Genomic DNA, 22115 nt, shown 5'->3' with positions numbered 1-22115 from the left:
TTCAGCATTCTGCAAGGATTCCTTAATCGTAACACCCTCTGTAAAAGTCCCAGTTTTGTGCCATCTCACATGGAAGGAGCTAAGAATGAGAGACGGAATACCTTGCTGGGGTCATACAGGTGACAGAAGTGACAGAGCCTAGATTCAGACTGTCCCTACCATGCTGGCTCCCAGTCAGCTGTGAGCACTCATGTCACCGTACAGAGTTGTACCTGTCTCCGACAAAACTCAAACATTCTCTCTCCCCATCGTTTTCCTTTTCATTAGCTCTTTGACTGTTACATAAACTACAGCCAGTCCAGAAAGAGAACAAGTCGAGGGTGGAGGTGAATGGCAAAAGCCACAGCACGTTTGTTGAGCCGAATGGTCTGTTTTTTCAAGTAGGCTCCAGGCCCAGCATGGAGCCCGACGCGGGGCTCGATCTCACAGCCCTGAGCTGAGGTCGAGAGTCGGGTGCTTAACTGACTGAGCCACCCCCGTGCCCCAGGCCTAATGATCTTTTAAGAACATTTCAAATACCCACAGTAAGAAATGAACTCTTGGGTTTATGTTTAGGGGCTAGGTCATTACATTTTGGAAGCAAGTGTATTGGTGAATTAAAAGAGAAGGGATGGCACATCATTAACAACCATAAAACGAACTTTTGTTTTATTTCAGCTACGGTATCAGAAGTGCTTGGTAGCCAGGCCGCCTTCCCAGAAAGTTCGACCACCTCCTCCGCCAGCAGACTCTGTGACCAGAAGAGTCACAACCAATGTAAAACGGGGGGTCTTATCCCTCATTGACACTTTGAAACAGAAACGCCCTGTCACAGAGACACCATAGCTGCATATGTTAAAGGATTCTGGAATATGTACCTGAAGGTTGAATAGCTACACTAAAGAAGATGAACCGATACCTGGCCTTCCAGTCAGTTGCCGATGCTTTGTCTTCAGAGAATTTACCCTTAACCAAACAGTGTTAGACAAGCATGTTCTTTCGTCTTGCCACCATCATGTGATATGAAAAGAAGCATGACTAATTTTTTTTGCTGTCAGTCAGATACATCGCGAGCAGTGGAAGGTCTTTTTCTTACTGTAAATACCGTGAACATCACTTAACTTCACAGACACAGAGAAGAATGTGGCCACACACACCCCTGGTGAGCTAATGCTGGGTCCTTGGAGCGAACGACGCCCGAGTTAGTTTCACGGTCTTCTTGACTGGATCTGTCATGAGCAGTGTTTAAGTCCTACAGCACTTTGCCCTGTTTCCGACATTGGAGTAGCCGCTGCGTACCAGATACCATTGAATTGCTGTAAAAATAGGATGATGAGTTTTTGTTCTGGTCTTTCACAAAATCGAACCTTTTGGTTGACAACATCGGCTGTTGGCATCAGTACAGAAACCAACTGGCAGCTTTCCTTGACGAGCTCTTTGACACACGGACACCATTTCATGTCTACAGCTGTTTGCGGGATGTTGGGGGAAAAGTGAAACTTCAGAATTGAAAAGCAAACCAAATTGGGGAAATTAAAATCGAACAAAAAGTAGCCTTTCTTTCTAGATGGTTTTTAGACCGATTATTAAAAAAAAAAAGAAAGGTGAAAGAAAATCATAATGCATTTCGGGTGGGACATATTTCAAACTTCTGCCTTATATTGTACAATGCAGCTAGAGAATTATAGTTCACTACAGCCATTCTCTACATAAACAACAGTAAAACGAAATATTCCTCATACGCCTTTCACCCTTAGTTTGATAATTAGCCAATATGCAATCTGGAGTTGAGGAAATGTCATTTACATTTGGGATCTCCACCACCACGTTATGATGTTTGGTCATCCTAGCGAGATGGTCTGCTAGGACTCTGTATCCTGCTCAGTCTTACCCTCATGCTTTTTGCCCAGAAAGCCGTCTGTCCATCATGTATTGTCCATGGCAACAAAGTACGTTAAATTGAACCTTTCTGAATTTCTGTATTTAATATTAGAATTTGTTGAACTTTACTAGATCTATTTTTAAATTTATATTTTTTTCAAGAGTTAGAAATTTCATATCAGAGCAAAAAATACATAGCAACAATGGACTGCTTAACGAGTTTCCCCAAAATAGCTTTTTCCGGCTTCTTTTTTCTCACCTATAAAGATGCACAGATTTAGACTCTTGTTGACATTGTTGTCTTAAAAGGAAGTTGCTAAGGAGACCAATCTAAATATTAGTCTTATTTACTTTTTAATGTCAAAATTAACATTTTAAAACATCCAGTTATAAAAAGTAACACTTTGTTTATCCACCGTGATGTACTTGTTAAAACGGTTTCCACAGTCTTAACCCATTTGAGCCTTAGGAGGTAGAGAAAGGTACTAAACACATTTGAGAAATAAAAATGTATATATAAAGTACGAAGAGGCTCAGTCACGTAACCTAAGATCCCTCAGAAGTTTGTGTGAGAGCCGGGACGAGAACCCGCGCTTCCCCGCTTTGTTGTAAGTCATGCTGCTTCTGCATCATTGAGGAGAGTTCTCTCCACAGCTACTCTGAGCTTATCCAGAGTATAAATCCAGAGTACAGAATTCCCTGTAGAAGGAAGGGAATACATCCAAGTTCCTCACACAGCAATCTAAATCATAAAACCATCATCCTCTCAGTCTGGGCCTCTCTCCCTTCAGTGTGCCTCAATCATGTTGTAGAGAACAGGTTCCTACATGCCGTACAGCCTGTTCAACTTCCGAGATTTTCCTGAGGTGGTGTTACTTGTGGTAGAGATAGTCCTAACCGGTGGTACTTCACCACTGGAGAACATGATGGCGTCGGAGGCCTCCTGCCTCTGTTCCCTCAGAATTCTGGAACTGCTCGCTAGGGCTGTAGTGTTAAGACAAAAAAGATGCCACCCTCGAAATGAATCCCACTTCTCACCAGCCTAATGCTATCCTATCTGAAGTAACCAGTGGCATCATAAGAAATTATTGCCATAAGAAAGTCCTTACTGTGCCCTCTGAAAAGCTGTTCAAAATTGAATCACGATGATCTTTCATCTCGACCTCCACAGGGAAAGGTTTTAGTGTGATAAAAATTCTGAATAAGTCACCCACTTTTATATTGGAAACCTCTACCAGAGCCCTCTGTTCATTTTTTAAGGCATACCTTTGTTTGTCTTCAGGGTCAAGAATACTGAGCTAGCTTTAAGTAGCAGTCTGCTTGATATATGCAATCATAGGGTGCGTCAAGATGAAGGATAGCCTTTACATAACTGAAAACTTTCCTGCAGATACTCGGTTCTGAAAATAGCTTTGCGTCCTAAATGCAGTTAATTTTGTGAAATTCGTTACGTTAACCAGAACATTCAGACACTTTCTGCCATGGCCAAAAAGTACGTGTGACGGTGTGCGTGTATTTCTCCGTGAGAGGGCGCGGTGTCCCCCCCCTCCCCCTGACGCTGTGGTGACACGGGAGTTATCTATGCATCTTCTGTCGACCTGCGACGCGGTAAACCGGCGGCCGTGTCCGCTAGGCCCCGTCCGTCTTACCATTGTTTTAACTAACCTGTTAAATACGGCTTGAAATATTTTTATTTTATTTATTCTATTTTTACTGAAATATACTGCATTATTGTGTTAATGTATTCTCTTTACTGGATACTCTCTCCCAGCGTATCCAGGCCTAAGTAATCTCAGTGAACTCTACATCGCCTCAAAGGTGGTTTTGTAATGATTTGTAGTCACATTTTTATTGGAATATGTAGAAGAAATGGCAAAAATGCTTAAAGGTCCTTTTATTTTTAAAAAGCAGCTAGATAGACGCAGACTTGCCATCTCATCTCTGTGCTCCTTGGCGGCATCAAGGGGAACAGCCGACACGCCTGTGGCAAAAACTTTACTTTGCAAATCGAAAAGCACCGCTTGGTGCTTTGTTTTTATATTCTTCACAGCACATGTGCTCTCGCCCGAAAGACACATGTCCACAAGCCCTTTGTTTCCACTTGGATAGAAGATCACCCCTAGCTACTTAGGACCCTTGTTTTCTGTTTGTGTCTGTCTGATTGCATGAAGGGACATTAGACCCATTTCCATTCAAGTAAGTTCTTCGTGATAAACTGTTGGCACAGCTACTTTTTAAAAAATCCACTCTGATTTTATGACGGAAATTGGCAAGACAATTCTACACAAGGTCACTTACTAGAAAGCCCTAAATCTTTCCTCCTTTTCTTGTAGGACACTCTCGTTTCCTTAAGCATCACAACACAAATTCAAGATTTCACAAACAACATGAAAAACATATCCCCAACCGATCCTAGCACAATCTGACTCGTAAAACCATTAGCTCTCTAGTTTGCCAGGCTTCCTTAACCTAATACACAGCTGATGTGTGTTACACAGCCAGGAAAATGCAGTTTAATTTACTTCAGCTTCAGAGAGAAGATTGCGCTCGCGGTTTATCCGTGAGAGCACTCCCTGCCATACAAAGCGGCTTGTTTATCCCGAAAGAACGTTTGCTTTTGCTTTCTGCCCCATTTGCTGTCGACCACTTTTACACATTTTAATGTACTATGTTGTGAGAATAAACTTAGCTGCACAAAATGTCTGGCTCGTTTCTCTGACTTCTCAATCCTGTAGCCACAGGAGTGGAAATGCAAGTGTAGTGTCTCCACGCTAGCCGTTTTCTTTTCAGGTGATTCTTACCTCAAATTACAAATCATTTTGGTAATGATTCTGCTCTGAAGATTGTTACTGCAGCTTGTCACCTGGTATGAACTAGAAAGCAGCTTTAAATTTTGGATAATTTATCACACTGCCCTTATCTGGTGATCAGGAAGGACAGCTGGCATCCTTAGTCACCAACTCAAGACTTGTATAAGCAGTCTTATGAAGGTAGTCTGGCTTTCGTTCCTTTTAAGAACCTGATGTCAAAGAATGAAAAACAGGGGCATCTGGGTGGCTTAGTTGTTAAGTGACTGCTTTTGGCTCAGCTCATGATTCTGGGATTCAGCCCTGCACTGGGCTCCCTTTCTCCCTCTCCCGTCCCCCCGGTTGTGCACGCACTTGCTCGCTCTAATAAAATCTTTTTTTTTTTTTAAAGAGGACGAAGAATAAAGTTGTACAGGCACTAAATCCAAAATCAAGGTGACCAGAAAAGCCAGTTAGATCTGGGCTACTTTAACTGTCAGACGTACGAAGATAAGTGGAATTTAGAATGTGTACCCATTTTGGGGGTTCATCTTTGCATCACTGCCCCCCCCCACCGCCTCATCCCAGTTTCTTATTATTTCATCAAAGGCAGTTACTCTGAAGGAACAAAATTTCATTTTGGTTTTGGGTATTATATTAGTGGTAAGTAATTTCAGATCAAATTTGCTATTGGAAATCTACCAGTAAGTTCATTATTTTAGATTTTTGCAGCACCTTAAGAAGTTCAAGAATGGGAAATGTGAGTGTAATCAATATTCTCCTTCTTCCATGTTTGTCCAAAGTCTTTTTCCTTTTTTTATTCTACAAAAGTGCTTAATTGATCACGTCCTTCTTAGAAGACCCTCGAAGAAGAACACTACAGCCTCAATGAATCTTTCAAAATCTCCATATATTTCTAACGAGAAGTACGGTGACAAGATGCGTACTATGAGATACCGAAAATAAGGGGCTTAAGTTGTGATAATGACATGAATCACAAGCTTATCAGAAAAATATCCTGAACTATTTCTCCACAGTGAGAGTTTATATAATATTTCAGACCTGCTACTTCTGGACAATGGGATGCTTTTCAGCCTGGGGCAGAGGAAGAGGGCAGGAGGGATAAGCGATTCCAGGAATAAAATACCAGCCGTTGACCCGACGAAGTTCAATTCAGCTGTGCTAGTCTGTCAAGTCTCTCGAGGCCTGGAGTGCTCAGAACCAGACAGCAGGGAGTATGCCAAAAGACCTTATTTTTGAAACAAAGAGCTCTATCATTTTTAATTTTCAAAATCAGTAAATTAAGCTGGGCATTTAAAACATTTCTGCACTTTTTGAAAGTCATAATTAGCTAGAGAATTCTTTGGGGATTTAAAATAAAAGTTCAAGGATAAAAAAGCTTCTTTCCTTTCTTCACTGATACATTCTGATAAATGTAAATTTCCAGCAAAAATAAAGTTTTATTCCTACTAAAATGAAATTCACCATTTTGTTTATCCTCACTTCAAGTGATAAAGACTCGAATATTAGATTGAAAATAGGCCTAAAACTCTATCTTGAAGAGGATAATGTTCTCGTGAAATCATGCCACCTGAATTGAACATTTAGGAATTTACATAACACTGTTCAACACAACTGGATTCTGAAAATAGAACTTTATATTCAAACTTAATGTGTTTATGAACATTTTTAAACAATAGTTTTCATACTTGTAACTTATTTGATTCAATGTCAGACAATTTCTGTTTCCATGATTAAAAAAGAATCAATAGACCCAGAAATGATAATCATACCAATTCTTGGTAGGCAATTGATACTACTTTCAAGATGAGTTGACTTTTAATATAGTTAACGTAGCACTACAATGTATTTGAATTGCGCATCAGAAATGATTTACCAAAGTTTGATTACCACGTACCATTCGGAATGACTTGTAGATTTTACCATTTCACCTGATCTTGGAACAGAATCAGACATTTTTATGGATTTCTTCAGTAACCGGTGTCACTTGTATTCAGCAGATTTGCCTCTTCCTCAGATTACTACTACTTAGATGGCAGTCTGTGTACGGTCCCTTTTTTACAACCGTATCTGGCACGGTCAGCAGGGAGAGCGGGCGACGTTCCATCTGCTCGGGATCCTGGAAGCTCCCCCGACAAGAAACTTCTCGCACTGGTCATAACGAGCAAGGAGCTGAACTACCCACGCCAGGAACTTCGGAACCTCCCACTCGTCCCACTCCGACTCAGTCTCTTGATACTTAAGGAAAAACATCGACCTCCATAGTAATTGAAAATGTCAAACCACCACTGAGCAGATACGGAAAAGCAAGCTAAAGTCAGTGCGAGGGGCCAGCGTCTCTTCCCTCTCTGCGCTTTCTTCACAAGCCGCCTTGAGTCTGTTATAAGGCCGTGTTTCCCTTCAGGAAAAATTGTTGCCACTTCCTCTTAAAATGGTGTCCCGAGTCCAAACTGAAAGTTAGCAAGAGGGAGACAAGTTCTAACAGCTGGTCCTGGGTCTGTAGCCAGACGTTCTAGAACAGATCAGTACTGAGCTGTTGAAATATAGGACTTCGACCTTTTGTTGAATCGCCTACATTATTGTTTCTCACTTGTCTTCATTCTCTTGAAGGTAATATCACATGTAGAAGACACTAAGTGACCCAAAGGGTGAGTATCTTGTGTAGGGTTATCTAACCTTCAGAGAAATATCAGACTTCCAAAAAAAAAAAAAAGAAAGAAAGAAAGAAAAATCAACTGCTCTTGACCCCTGAAAAAAAATCCAGACAGTCAAAGCCATGGTCGAGGATGCCTGAGTAGGGAGGAAGGTGAGTTTTCTTTAGGCTTTTCCCCTCTTCTGGTTATTGCTGGTGAGGGAAAGTAACCAGTCTTGGGTGCAACCCAATGATAGTAAAAATGTTGAGTTGGTATCTGAGATTTGATCCCCTGGGGACTTGAAAATGGCAACATTACTGGAGGCAAAACAATCTCTATAGGTTTCAGTGCAATCACTCTGTCTTCTGGGCGAGGTCTTAGGAAGTTTGTCTGCCGTTCGTGGGGTCTGGGGTGAGCTGGGTTCCTCATAAACGTAGGCACTAAGGGGTTGGTGGCAGGCTTGCTGGGCTTTCTGACCCGCAAGGAGGAGGCAGCTGAAGTTGCGTTTTTCTGTGGAAGAGATGTTTTTGTTGTTAATATCTCTGACCGATTAGCATTTACATTAGTTTCTCGATTCAGGAACTCAGTGATTTTCATTTGGAGGCTGTTATTATCATTGGTGGGAGCTTTCGGCAGTGATATTTTTGATTTTTTCTTCTTCTTCTCCCGTTTTGAAGATTTACCCAACTCAATTCCATCCAGCAGACCCTTTGCTGCAGCGCGGGCCAAAACGTCTTTCACAGACACTGTCTCAGATGGGTCCCGCTGCAATTAAAAGAAGCAGTTACTCAATGTTGGAGTTAACTGTTGCTGTGTACACCACAAACGTTCTCAGTTTCAGGAAAAATAAACGAGTACCTTTATTACTATAAAAAAAAATTGTTTTTAGGCCTTAGTCCTGAATATATCCCATTAACCTCAGCAAATGACTTTTTTTTTGGTAAAATTCCCCATTTGTAAATCTGATAGAAAAAAGGAAATTCTAGAACTTATTTCTTCCATGTGAGCTAAGAGGAACTAGATGTTGGCAAAGTGCCTAGAAAGTGGGGGTGGCGAGCAGGCAAGGGAGGAAAGCTCAGGAGGAATAGACAGATAAAAATAGGGATTTGGGGGTGCCTGGCCAGCTCAGTCAGAAGAGTATGCAACTCTTGCTCTCAGGGTCATGGGTTTGAGTTCCCTGTTGGGTGTGGAGTTTACTAAATAAATAAATCAATACACTTTTTAAAAAAAAAAAATAGGGATTTGTGCCACATAGTAGTAACTCTTTCTCCTGTCTTTTAGCTATTTAATTTTTTTATTATTTTCGTTAGCCAGCATATAGCACATCATTAGTTTTTGATGTCGTGTTCAACGATTTCTTAGTTGCTTTTAACACCCAGTGCTCATCACAACACGTGCCCTCCTTAATGCCCATCAGCCGGTTCCCCATCCCCCCAGCACCTTCCCCTCTGTAACCCTCGTTTGCTTCCCAGAGTCCAGAGTCTCTCATGGTTTGTCTCCCTCTCGGATTTCTTCCCATCCAGTTTTCCCTCCCTCCCCCTGTGGTCCTCTGTGCTATTCCTCATGTTCCACATTAGAGTGAAGCCATATGATAAATGTCTTTCTCTGCTTGACGTATTTCACTCAGCACAATCTCCTCACAGTCCCATCCCTGTCGGTGCAAATGGTGGGTATTCATAAGCCTCACCATTACAAAATGTTCACAAAGTACCTAGGTTCCTCTTTATAAGGTTTGTTGTTTCTTAACAAACCTTATAAAGGTTTATTGTTTCTTACTTCCAACATGTGACATGGTCTGGAGTTCTTCCCCCTTACCTCCCTTGTTAGAACAGAAAGAAAACAACCATTGGTAATTCCAGATGGTTCCATTCTGAAAAATTTATCAGTAGACAGTTGTATTTCCTTTAAGGAGCACAGTGGAAGGACAGGAGGACTAAGCCTGCAATAGATGTGAACAAACAGGAAATGGTTAGAATGGCTTGTCTGCCGATTGAGAGACCATAAATTACAACAGCTTCTCTTTTATATTATGTTTTCTAATCATAATCTAATCTAATCATTTAAACAAAAATTCCAAATAAGAATAAAATGCCAAAACAGAACAATATTATAAATTAAAAGCTCTAATATTTCATGTTAGCTCATTATTTTGTTTCCCAAGGCTTCAATCTTTGAACAGCTATGCCAAGAATATCAACCTTGCTGCAAATCAAAAACTTCTTTCCAGGTTGCTAATATGGTAACAAAAAGACTTCCATTATCAAAACAGGTAAACATGGATAGTAATTACAAAGGTATAATAGAAAAAAATCCTTTACTTTCACATGTTGTCAAAATACAAGTAATATGACTTTCTTCTTTTGATTACTTTTGGCACAATTACAATATAAAAATGGCCTACTGTTTTAACTATATTATTCTTCCCAACCACTTTTTGAGTATAATGGATTTGTTACACAGTACTCAAGAAAATGGATAATGAAGAAAAGATTTTGTGCCAGAAACATAATTTCTAATCACTATTATGTGTAAAATAACATTTTGGTTTTGTATTTTTATATTTACTACTTACTATTTAATTTCATTCAATAGTAAATGGTTCACTCATAAATAATAAATAATTCTTATATTCCCATGCTTTTATAATTAAAATATAACTAATAAAAGCAGTGAACATTTTTCCTTATAAATTAAGGTATCAGGAAGTCTTGCTAATAATTTTTTGTTTATTTTGAAATTTAGCACCATTTTTTTTCAAGTCTTTATTTAAATTCCAGTTAACAGTGTAATATTAGTTTTGGGTATAGAATTTAGTGATTTAAAACCATTTTAAATGTATATTTATTCATTCACTATTTGCCTACTATGTGCAAATATGTGCACATAAAATATTAATTCTCTTAAATAGTTCACAGTTTAGTTGGAGAAACTAATCAGTTTATGATAATATAAAGAACACCCAATAAGAATGCTGAGCCAAATTATGTAGGAATATAGAATAAGGTACAATTAACTCTGGCCATGGGATAGCAGATATGAAGACTGTGCAGAAGTAGCATTGGTGCTGTGTCTTGAAGAATGAGTAAGTTTTTAACAACATATTGTATTTCTAGGCAGAAAGAAGAACATGAACAAAAGCACAAGTGAGTCATAAAAAGGTGTGTTCACACCCTCCGACCCAGCAATTGCACTACTAGATATTTACCCAAAGGATATAAAAGTACAAATTCGAAGGGATACATGTACCCTGATGTTTATAACAGCATTATCAGCAACAGCCAGACTATGGAGAGAGCCCAAATGTCTACTGACATGAATGGGAAAAGAAAATGGTTGATGTACATAATGGAATATTACTCAGCCATCAAAGAATAAAGTCTTGCCATTTGCAAGGATGGATGGAGCTAGAGGGTATTATACTAAGTGAAATAAGTCAGAGAAAGACAAATACTGTATGATCTCACTCGTATGTGAGATTTAAGAAAGAAAATAGATGAACATATGGGAAGGAAGGGGGAAAAAAGGAGAGAAAAAATAAGTGACTCAACAATAGAGAACAAACTGAGGGTTGATGGAGGGAGGTGGTGGGGGATGGGCTAGATGCGTTCATCTAGCCCACGGGTATTAAGGAGGACACTTGTTAAGGTTGGCCCTGGGTGTTGTATGTAAGTGATGAATTGCTGAATTCTACTCCAGAAACCAGTATTGCACTGTATGTAATTTAATATAATTTAATTTAAACTTATTTTAAATGACATTTTAAATTAAATTTAAAAAATAATTTTAAAAAATGTGTTCAGGGTATAGCAAGTATTTCTATGTGGCTGGGACATAAGCTGAATAAGGGGGATGTAGGGGTCACTTAGGATACAGGCAGACACACATAACCTCAAATGACATGCCAAAGAGTGATGCAAATGGTGGTTCTTAATAAATTTTTATGTTGAACTAAACTGAAATATAATAGCCATGTAGGTTCTAAAGGTCAGAGAGCCAGTCATTCCTCTCACTGACCTTATAACCTACGAGTTGCATTTCTGAGGCCTATTCATATATGTGCTCTACACAAATAGAAATCATCAAACAAAATTTATTCACATAAGATAAAGAATACTCTCTGAAAATAATGATTACTTACCAATTTAGAACATATTTAGTTCCAGAATATAAATATGAAGGTTGAGATTTTGTCAGTTTTAATTTATAATATATTTCTAGCACCTATAAGAGTGACTGGTATATAATAAATATCCAGTAAGTATTTGATACACGTGATATATCTTAGCTATATATGCTGTCTTTCCTAATGGTAATAATAATCCTAATTAAGATTGGTCAAGTTACCTTATAGAAATTGTCCTCACATAACAAAATTATTTCTAAACCCTAGCTTATAGGCCATTTCTTCAAATAATAAGTTAATAAATAATATTAGTCTCACACATACTTGACTTAGATGACCACATTTGGAATCTGTGGAGTTGATATTTAAATGAGATTTGGGATTTAGAGTTGATCCTGGAATGGGTGAGGACTTGAGGATATTGGGGGGAGTTAGATGTATTTCATGCATAAAACAGACATCAATTTTAGGGAGCCACAGTGGACTGTTAGGGGTTAAATAGTGTTCCTCCAAAATTTTATGCAGACCCAAAACCCAGAATATGACCTTATTTGGGAAATGGGGTCTTTGCAGATATCATTAGTTAAGATGAGGTAATACTGGAGTGGAGTAGACCCTAAACTCAATATTGGTGTTCCTATAAGTAGGGCAGATACAGAGATACACAGGGGAAGAGGGCCATGTGAAGATGGAGACAAAGAGTGACACAGCTATAAGCCAAGGACACCAAAGATGGCTAACAACATCAGAAGCTGGGAGAGAGGCATAAAGCAGATTCTCCCTCAGAGGCCCCAGAAGCCAACCAACCTGCCAACACCTTGACATTTGGACTTTTAGTCTCCAAAACTGTGAGAAAATAAATTTCTCTTGTTACAGGTCACCAGGTTTGGGATAATTTATCGTGCAGCCCAGGAAAATAAGACACCAAGGAAAGGGAATTTTGCAGATGTAATTAAGGTCTCAAATTAGTTAACCTTAAGCTATGCCTATATTCAGGGTGGACCTGACCTAATCACATGAACCCTTTAAACCCAGACCTACGCGAGTTTTTGGAAGATGGCGGCAGAGTAGGAGGATCCTAGGCTCACCATGTCCCATGCATACAACTTAATAACTATCAAATCATCCTAAATACCCCAGAACTTGATCTGAAGACTGGCAGAAAAACTCCACAACTCAAGGTAGAGAAGAGGCCACACTGAAGAATGTAGGAAGTGTGGAGACTCAGCTTGGAAGAGAAATAGGTTGTGCAATTGTAGTGGGGTGATCCATGGTCTCCAGCAAGAGATACACTACCACACAGAACATATAGGAAAGACGAATCCCCATAGCAATGCACTTGAAAAGTGAGAGGGGAGTTTTGTGAGCTCTTCTAACCAGCAGGGCTTAAACCCTGGAGTTTTAAAGATCAGCATGCTTGGATCTGGGAGAGCCCCGAGGACATTGGGACTGCTTTTGGAGGAAAGGTAGGCAAACAGGCTGCAGACATACAGTGTGGAAACAGCAATCTGCAGAGTGCCTGGAACACAAGAGTGGGGAGGTTTATTGCTCAAAGGAATTGGCTGCCATCATTTCCCTCCCCTGCTCCTCAGCATAAGCACAGGAGTGACACTCACAACCTAACTTGATTAGATCAAACCCTTCTTCCTCCCCCACTGGAAGAATCATCCTTTCCAGTCACCCTTGCCTCAGGCTCAGTGTGGGCTTTCCCAGAAAACTGGCCCATATCCCTGCCAATACCATATCTCCTGACCCAGGAATTTTGGTGAGGCCTCAGTTCTGGTAACAGTGGAGACCTGTCTCATTTCACAAGCAGACCAGAGCACACTTAGTTAAAATGTACCACATTCAGTCCAGAGTCCAAACACTGCCCACAACAAACAAAGGGAGCCTCTGCAGATGACTGGGCTGAAGGACAAAGTGGCCAGGCCACAACAGCAAAGCACACAATAGAGACACTCCAAGAAGTGCCAAGCCCTGGAGAACAGGGAACACTACACTGCAGGGCACTACAGGACCTCTTCTTCATAAAGCCATTACCCTCAAGAACAGGAGACAGAGCTGACCTTCCTAACACAGAGACAGACAAAAGGAGAAGACAGAGGAATTTGTTCCAAATGAAAGAACAGGACAAGGTCATAGCTGGACATCTAAGTGAAACAGATGTAAGTAACACTTCTGATTGAAAATTTAAAGCACTAATCATGCTTGAGAGGAGGGCTGGGGGCCCCCAGCGCAGGCCAGGCATTCATCAGCCACAGGCCTTCGATCTCTCTGAGTAAGTGGTCGCCCTGTGGTCCTGCTGGCTCCATGTCATTCTGCAACTTCTTTGGTTGGCGAGGTTTTCCAGAACCACTTCGAGTCACTTGTCTATGTGAGCACCAAGTATGACTGTGAGCTTTTCTTCAGCTGCTGAAAGTATGAACGTGTGGCCACTCTCACTGAGACCATGCACGAGATCGTGTGGCTGAGTGTCAGGAGCACAATACAACTGAAAGTGTCCTGTGGTAGGTGTGGCCTTGGGCTGGGACACAAGTTACTGAATGATGGTGCCAAGTCAGGGAAGCCCTGTTTCTGAATATTTAGCCACTTGCTGAAGTTCAACTGGAAATGCAAATGAGCTTCTGCCTCTCAGGAGCCATAGGCAGCAGTGCATACCCATTCCGGCTGGACTCTGCCCTGTGGCCACACTCCAACCATCTCACTGTGGAACTGGAGGCCCAGACATTCAGACGGGAGAGAGCTAGCTGAAGAAGCAGGAATTTGTGGCTCTACAAGGTTCTTCTTGGGAAAAACACTGTTTGCTACAAAGGCCCACATCCTGCTGCCAGGATGGACCTGGAGGGCCCAACTGTGGGCTTACTTCAGCCTCTTGCTCATATGGGAGTCTCACTAAGGTGGGCCGTTAAGCCTAGAATGTCTTGGAATGATGTTGCATCCCCACCTTCTCTTCTCCTCAGCCCACTGTTCCCTCCTTGCCCATATGAAGTCACCCCATGGGAACGGGTTCTGAGACAGGCTCTCACCCTCACAAAGCTTGGTCCATCTTCCCCAGGCTATGCTGGGAGACAGAATGCAAAGGGAGACAGCTCTCACCAGCTGCTCCAGCATAAATCGTTACGTGAGTCACTCTGGTTAAACCCTTCCAAGCAGCCAGAATGGTGATGATCGTTGACCCACTGGAGGAGTGGGCTAAGGGTACAGACCTCTGGTCTCTCAGTTATGAGAGGAGAAATCCCGAACCCTGTTTCACAATCTGTGCTGGTACATCTTGCCTCACTCAGGCTTAGGAAAGTGGCTGTTGCTCCATTATCCTGCCTGCCCAAGGCCAGGATTCAGAGCTCACAGTTCACACCTTCCCAGGAAGAAGTGACTGCACTATCTTGCACACGCTTTGAAGCTCTTGCTGTCTGGGAAGGAAGTGATGCTGAAGCTCCCTCCCATCTTAACTCCTCTACAGAGTAATCAGGAGATCCATAAACAAATGGAACCCCCCAAATAAAACAATAATAATAAAATAAAGCAATGATTACAAAGATACTAGACTTGAGAAAAGAGGGGAAGACATCAGTGAGACTATTAACACAGAGATAAAGAATAACATAGCAGAGATAAAGGTCTTAATAAATGAAACGAGATACATGCTTGATGGAATGGACAGCAGGCTGGAAGAAGCACGGGAACAAATTAATGACCTAGGAAATCAAGCTGAACAAAAGAGAGAAAAAAAGAATTATGCAAAACAAGAATAGACTTAGGGAACTCAGTGACTCCATCAAATGTAATAGCATTCCTTTTTTTTTTTTTTAAAGATTTTATTTATTTACTTAACAGAGAGAGACACAGCAAGAAAGGGAACACCAAGCAAGGGGAGTGTGAGTGGGAGAAGCAGGCTTCCTTCCGATACAGTGCTCCATCCCAGGACCCTGGGATCATGACCTGAGCTGAAGGCAGACACTTAATGACTGAGCCACCCAGGCGCCCCCTTGTGACAGCATTCTTATTATAGGGGTCCCAGAAGAGGAAGACAGAGATAATGGGGCAGAAAATTGAAGAGGCAATAGCTAAAAACTTCACTCCTCTGGGGAAGGAAAAAGATATCCAGATCCAGGAGGCACAGAGAACCCCCAACAAAATCAACAAAAGCAGATCCACACCAAGACTTGATTTTTTAATTTTAAGTAGGCACCACACCCAACATTGTGCTTAAGCTCACAACCCTAAAATCAAGAGTCTCATGCCTGAGCCAGCCAGGTACCCCACCAAGACATATTATAATTAAAATGGCAAAATATAGTGATAAGGAAAAAATATTAAAAGCAACAAGACAAAAGAAGACAGTTACATACAATGGAAACCCCATAAGACTATCAGTGGATTTTTTCATTAGAAACTTTCCAAGCCCAGAAAAAAAGTGGCATGATATATTCAAAGTGCTAAGTGGAAAAAACCTACAGGCAAGAATACTCTATCCAGCAAGGCTATCATTTGAAATAGGAGAGATAATAAATTTCCCAAACAAACAAAAGCTAAAGCAGTTCATGATCACTATGCCAGCCCTGCAAGAAATAAAGAGGACTCTTTGAGTGGAAAGGAAAGACCAAAATGACAGTATGAAGGTAGGAAACACAAGAGCAGCCAAAATGAATACTTCTGCAAAAAAAAAAAAAAATCAGTCAAGGAGCTCAGAAAATAGAAGGATGTAAAGTATGACACCATGTAGCTAGAACATGGCGAAGAGAAAAGTAAAGAATGAGTTCAAACTTAGATAATCATCAACTTAATAGAGACTGCCATATGTAGATGTTATGTACAAACCTGATGGTAACCACAAATAAATGGGCAAAGAATAAAGAGGAAGAAATCTAAATATATCACTAAAGAAAACCAGCAATCCATGAAAGATAGAACAACAAAAAAAGATCAGAGAAAATCTTCAGAAACAACCACAAAACAAGCAATACAATGGCAATAAATACATATCTATCAATAACTACTTTTAATGTAAATGTACTAAATGCACCAATCAGAAGAAGTAGGGTGACAGAATGGATAAAAAAACAAAACCCATCTGGATGCTGCCTATCAGAGAGTCATTTCAGACCTAAACACATCTGCAGACTGAGAGTGAGGGGATAGAGAAACATTTGTCATGTAAATGATGTCAAAGAAAGGTAGAGTAGCAATATTTAGCTCAGACAAAATAGACGTTAAAACAAAGACTGTAACAACAAAGGAGAACACTATATAATTATAAAAGGGACAATCCAGTAAGAGGTAACATTTATAAATGTTTATGTACCCAACGTGGGAGCACCCAAATGCATAAAACAGTTAATAACAAACTTAAAGGAACCAATTCATAATAATGCAATAATAGTAGCAATTTTAACACCCCACTCACATCAATGGAGAGATCATCTAAACAGAAAGTCAACAAGGAAACAATGGCTTTGAATGACACAATGGACCAGATGGACTAACAGAAATACTTGGAACAGTCCACTCTAAAACAGCAGAATACACATTCCTTTCAAGTGCACATGGAATGTTCTCCAGAACGGAGATCACTTGTTAGGCCACAGAACAGGCCTCAACAAATTCAAAAAGAATGAAGTAATACTGTGCATCTTTTCTCAACACAGTGCTAGGAAACTTTTTAGAAGTAAACCAGAAAAAAAATCTGGAAAAACCACAAATACATGGAGGTTAAATAACATGCTACTAAACAATAGATGGTTCATCTAAGAAATAAAAGAAAAAAAATTTTAAAAACATGAAAAGAAATAAAAATGAAAACATAATTGTTCAAAACCTTCAGGACCCAGCAAAAGCAGTTCTAAGAGGGAAGTTAATAGTAATACAGGCCTGCCTCAAGAATCAGAAGAATCTTGGGGGTGCTTGGGTGGCTCAGTGGTTAAGCCTCTGCCTTTGGCTCAGGTTATGATCTCAGGGCCCTGGGATGGAGCCCTGCATCGGGCTTTCTGCTCAGCAGGGAGCCTGCTTTCCCCTCCACCCCCGCCTGCTTCTCTGCCTACTTGTGCTCTCTCTCTCTCTCTCTCTCTGTCAAATAAAATCTTAAAAAAAAAAAAAAAAGAAGAAGAAGAAAAATATTAAATAAACAACCTAAGCTTACACCCAAAGGAGCTAGGAAAAGAATAACAAACAAAACCTAAAACTAACAGAAGGAAGAAATAATAAAGATTAGAGCAGAAATAAATGCTACAGAAACTTAAAAATACAATAGAACAGATCATTGAAACGAGGATCTGGTTCTTTGGAAAAAAAAGTCAAATAAATCAATAAACCTCTAACCAGACTTACCAAGAAAAAAAGAGAAAGGATCCAGATAAATAAAATCACAAATGAGAGAGGAGAAATAGTAACCAACACCACTGAAATACAAACACTTATAAGAGAATATTATGGAAAACTTTATGCCAACAAATTGGACAACATGGGAGAAATGGATAAATTCCTAGAAACATATAACCTGCCAAAATGGAAACAGGAAGAAATAGAAAATTTGAACAGACCAATTGGCAGCAAAGAAATTGAATCAGTAATCAAAAAGCTCCCATCAAACAAAAGTCCAGGACCAAGTAGCTTCCCACAGGAATTCTACACAACATCTAAGAAGAGTTAATACCTATTCTTCTTAATCTATTTCAAAAAATACAAGAGGGAGGAAAACTTCCAAACTCATTCTATGAGGCCAGTGTTACCCTGATGCCAAACCAGATAAAGATGTCTCAGAGAGACCTAGAGGCCAGTATCGCTGAGGAGCATAGATGCAAAAATTCTCAACAAAATACCAGGAAATCAAATCCAATAATATATCTTAAAAATTACTGATGACAATCAAGTGGGATTTATGCCTGAGTTGTAAGAGTGGTTCAGTGTTCCCAGATCAACCAATGTGATACGTCACATCAAGATGAGAAAGGATAAGAACCATATGATCATTTCAATAGATGCAGAAAAAGCATTTGAGGGGTCCCTGAGTCGTTCAGCTGGTTAAGCATCTGACTCTTGGTCTCAGTTCAGTTCTTGATCTCGGGGTTATAAATTCAAGCCTCATATTGAAAAAGAAAAGAAAAGAAAAAGCATTTGCCAAATACAACATCCATTCATGATGAAAACCCTCAACACGGCAGGTATAGAGGGAACACACCTCAACATAATAAAGGCCATAAAAACTGAGAATCTTTTCCCCTAAAGTCAGAAATAAGACAAGGATGTGCACTCTTACCACTTCTATTCAACATAGCACTAGAAGTCCTAGCCACAGCAATATGACAACATAAAAAGCATCCAAATCAGCAAGGAAGAAGTAAAACCTTCACTATTTACAGATGACATACTACTATGTATAGAAAACTGACAAGACTACCAAAAAACTTCTAGAACTGATACATGAATTCAGTCAAGTCACAGGATACAAAATCAGTATACAGAAACCTGTTACATTTCTATACACCAGTAATGAAGCAGCAAAAAGAGAAACCAAGGAATTGATCCCATTTACAATTGCACCAAAAATAATGATGCCTCAGAATAAACCCAACAAAAGAGGTGAAAGAACTGTACTCTGAAAACGACAGAACACTGACTGATAAAAGAAATTGAAGATGATACAAAGAAACAGAAAGATATACTGTGCTCATGGGTTGGGAGAACAAATATTGTTAAAGTGTCTGTACTACCCAAAGCAATCTACACGTTTAATGCAGTTCCTATCAAAATACCAAAAGCATTTTTCACAGAACTAGAACAAACAATCCCAAAATTTGTAGGGACCCACAAAAGACCCCAAACAGGCACAGCAATTTTGAAAAAGAAAAAGAAAAAAAAAAAAAGCTAAGCTGGAGGCATCACAATTCCAGACTTCAAGCTCTATTACAAAGCTGTAGTTATCAAAACAGTATGGTACTGGCATAAAAACAGACACATAGATCAATAGAACAGAATAGTAAATCCAGAAATAAACCCATAATTATATCGACAATTTCTCTTTGACAAAGCAGGAAAGAATAGCCAATGGGAAAAAGACAAACGGTGTTGGGAAAACTGGACATCAACATGCAAAAGAATGAAACCGACCACTTTCTTACGCCAGACGCAAAAATAAATTCAAAATGGATTAAAGACCTAACTGTGAGACCTTGAAACCATAAAAATCCTAGAAAATAGTACAGCCATTAATTTCTCTGACATCAGGTGTAGCAAGTTTTTTCTACATAGATCTCCTAAGTTAAGGGAAACAAAAGCAAAAACAAACTATTGGGACTACATCAAAATAAAAGCTTCTGCACAGCAAAGGAGACAATCAACAAAACTAAAGGGCAGCCTGGGGAATGGGGAAAGATATATGCCAATGACATATTCAGTAAAGGGTTAGCATCCAAGATTACACAAAGAACTTATGAAACTCAACACCCTGAATCCAAATAATCCAATTTAAAAATGAGCAAAAGACATGAACAGACACTTCTCCAAAGAAAGCATTCAGATGGCCAGACACATGAAAAAATGCTCACCATCACTCATCATCAGGGAGATGCAAATTGAAACTACAATGAGATATCACCTCACAGAGGTCAGAATGGCTAAAAATCAACAACCCAGGAAACAAGGATTGGCGAGGCTGCAGAGAAAAAAGAACCCTTGTGCACTGTCGGTGGCAATGCAAACGGGTGCAGCCCATGGAAAACAGAATGGAAGGTCCTCAAAAAGCTACAAATAGGTGGGAGGAGCCAAGATGGTGGAGAAGTAGCGGGCTGAGACTACTTCAGCTAGCAGGAGATCAGCTAGATAGCTTATCTAAAGATTGGAAACACCTGCAAATCCATCGGCAGATCGAAGAGAAGAGGAGCAGCAATTCTAGAATCAGAAAAACAACCACTTTCTGAAAGGTAGGACCGGCAGAGAAGTGAATCCAAAGCGACGGGAAGATAGAACCTGGGGGGAGGGGCCGGCTCCCAGCAAGCAGCGGAGCAACGGAGCACAAAATCAGGACTTTTAAAAGTCTGTTCCACTGAGGGACATCACTCCAGAGGCTAAACTGGGGTGAAGCCCACGCGGGATCAGCGTGGCCTCAGGACCTGCAGGGTCACAGAAGGATCGGGGGTGTCTGAGTGTCACAGAGCTTACAGGTATTAGAACGGGGAAGCCGGCTACAGAGACAGAGCCGACAGTGAGCTCACAGCTCAGGGTTACCTTGAAGCGGTTGCAGGCTTGGTGAGCTTCGAGCTCGGCCAGAGGTCAGGCAGACGGGAGTTACTGGGTGCTGTTCTCTGAAGGCGCACTGAGGAGTGGGGCCCCGGGCTCTCGGCTCCTCCGGCCGGAGACAGGAGGCCGCCATTTGTATTCCTGTCCTCTGGAACTCTACGGAAAGTGCTCAGGGAACAAAAGCTCCTGAAAGCAAACCCGAGCGGATTACTCAGCCTGGCCCCCCTGGTAAGGGCGGTCCAATTTTGCCTGGGGCAAAGACATTTGAGAATCACTACACGAGGCCCCTCCCCCAGAAGATCAACAAGAAATCCAGCCAAGACCAAGTTCACCTACCAAGAAGTGCAGTTTCAATACCCAGGAGAGCAGCAGAATTCCAGAGGAGGAGAAAGCAAAACACGGAACTCATGGCTTTCTCCCTATGAGTCTTTAGTCTTGCAGTTAATTTAATTTATTTTTTCTTTTTCAGTTTTTTCTCTTCTGCTGCTAAAATTTTTTTAACCTTTACCCTTTTCTTTTTTAATGTTTTTTAACTAGTTTATCTAATATATATATATATATTTTTCTTTTTTTATACTTTTCTTTATTCGTTTTTTTTTTAATTCTTTTCTTTCTTTCCTTTTTTTTTTCTTTCTTTCTTTCTGAAACTCGTTTTATCCCTTTTCTCCCCCCCCCCCCCCCAGGATTTGGGATCTCTTCTGATTTGGTTAAAGCATACGTTCCTGGGGTTGTTGCCACCCTTTAAGTATTTTACTTGCTCCTTCATATACTCTTATCTGGACAAAATGACAATGTGGAAAAATTCACTGCAAAACAAACAAACAAACAAACAAACAAAAAAAAAAAACAAGAGGCAGTACCGAAGGCTAGGGACCTAATCAATACAGACATTGGTAATATGTCAGATCTAGAGTTCAGAATGACAATTCTCAAGGTTCTAGCCAGGCTCGAAAAAGGCATGGAAGATATTAGAGAAACCCTCTTGGGAGATATAAAAGCCCTTTCTGGAGAAATAAAAGAATTAAAATCTAAACCAAGTTGAAATCAAAAAAGCTATTAATGAGGTGCAATAAAAAATGGAGGCTCTCACTGCTAGGATAAATGAGGCAGAAGAAAGAATTAGCGATATAGAAGACCAAATGACAGAGAATAAAGAAGCTGAGCAAAAGAGGGACAAACAGCTACTGGACCATGAGGAGAGAATTTGAGAGATAAGTGACACCATAAGATGAAACAACATTAGAATAATTGGGATTCCAGAAGAAGAAGAAAGAGACAGGGGAGCAGAAGGTATACTGGAGAGAATTATTGGGGAGAATTTCCCCAATATGGCAAAGGGAACGAGCATCAAAATTCAGGAGGTTCAGAGAACACCCCTCAAAATCAATAAGAATAGGCCCACACCCCATCACCTAATAGTAAAATTTACAAGCCTTAGTGACAAAGAGAAAATCCTAAAAG

At 40.3% G+C, this 22115-nt stretch overlaps 2 protein-coding genes across 16 annotated transcripts in view; one reads left to right on the top strand and one right to left on the bottom strand.

Annotated features, from left to right (window-relative positions):
* The window catches only part of APBB2 (amyloid beta precursor protein binding family B member 2), a 368036-nt gene extending 363477 nt beyond the window's left edge, over nucleotides 1-4559 (top strand). For all 15 annotated transcript variants that reach the window (XM_045076735.1, XM_045076734.1, XM_045076731.1 and 12 more), the window contains one exon: nucleotides 658-4559. In XM_045076735.1, the coding sequence (XP_044932670.1) occupies nucleotides 658-825 (168 nt within the window). In that variant the 3' untranslated portion in view covers nucleotides 826-4559. The remainder of the gene's footprint in view (nucleotides 1-657) is intronic.
* The window catches only part of NSUN7 (NOP2/Sun RNA methyltransferase family member 7), a 63619-nt gene continuing 42125 nt past the window's right edge, over nucleotides 622-22115 (bottom strand). Inside the window, exons 11-12 of the mRNA XM_045076791.1 lie at nucleotides 9116-9239; nucleotides 622-8065 (exon numbers count right to left, since the gene is read on the bottom strand). Coding sequence (XP_044932726.1) covers nucleotides 7436-8065; nucleotides 9116-9239 — 754 coding nt within the window. The 3' untranslated portion in view covers nucleotides 622-7435. The remainder of the gene's footprint in view (nucleotides 8066-9115; nucleotides 9240-22115) is intronic.

The sequence above is a fragment of the Mustela putorius genome, unplaced genomic scaffold (genome assembly GCF_011764305.1).
Source record: "Mustela putorius furo isolate JIRA1106 unplaced genomic scaffold, ASM1176430v1.1 tig00000083_pilon_pilon_pilon, whole genome shotgun sequence".
Lineage (NCBI taxonomy): Eukaryota > Metazoa > Chordata > Mammalia > Carnivora > Mustelidae > Mustela > Mustela putorius.
This window is presented reverse-complemented; position numbering and strand designations above follow the sequence as displayed.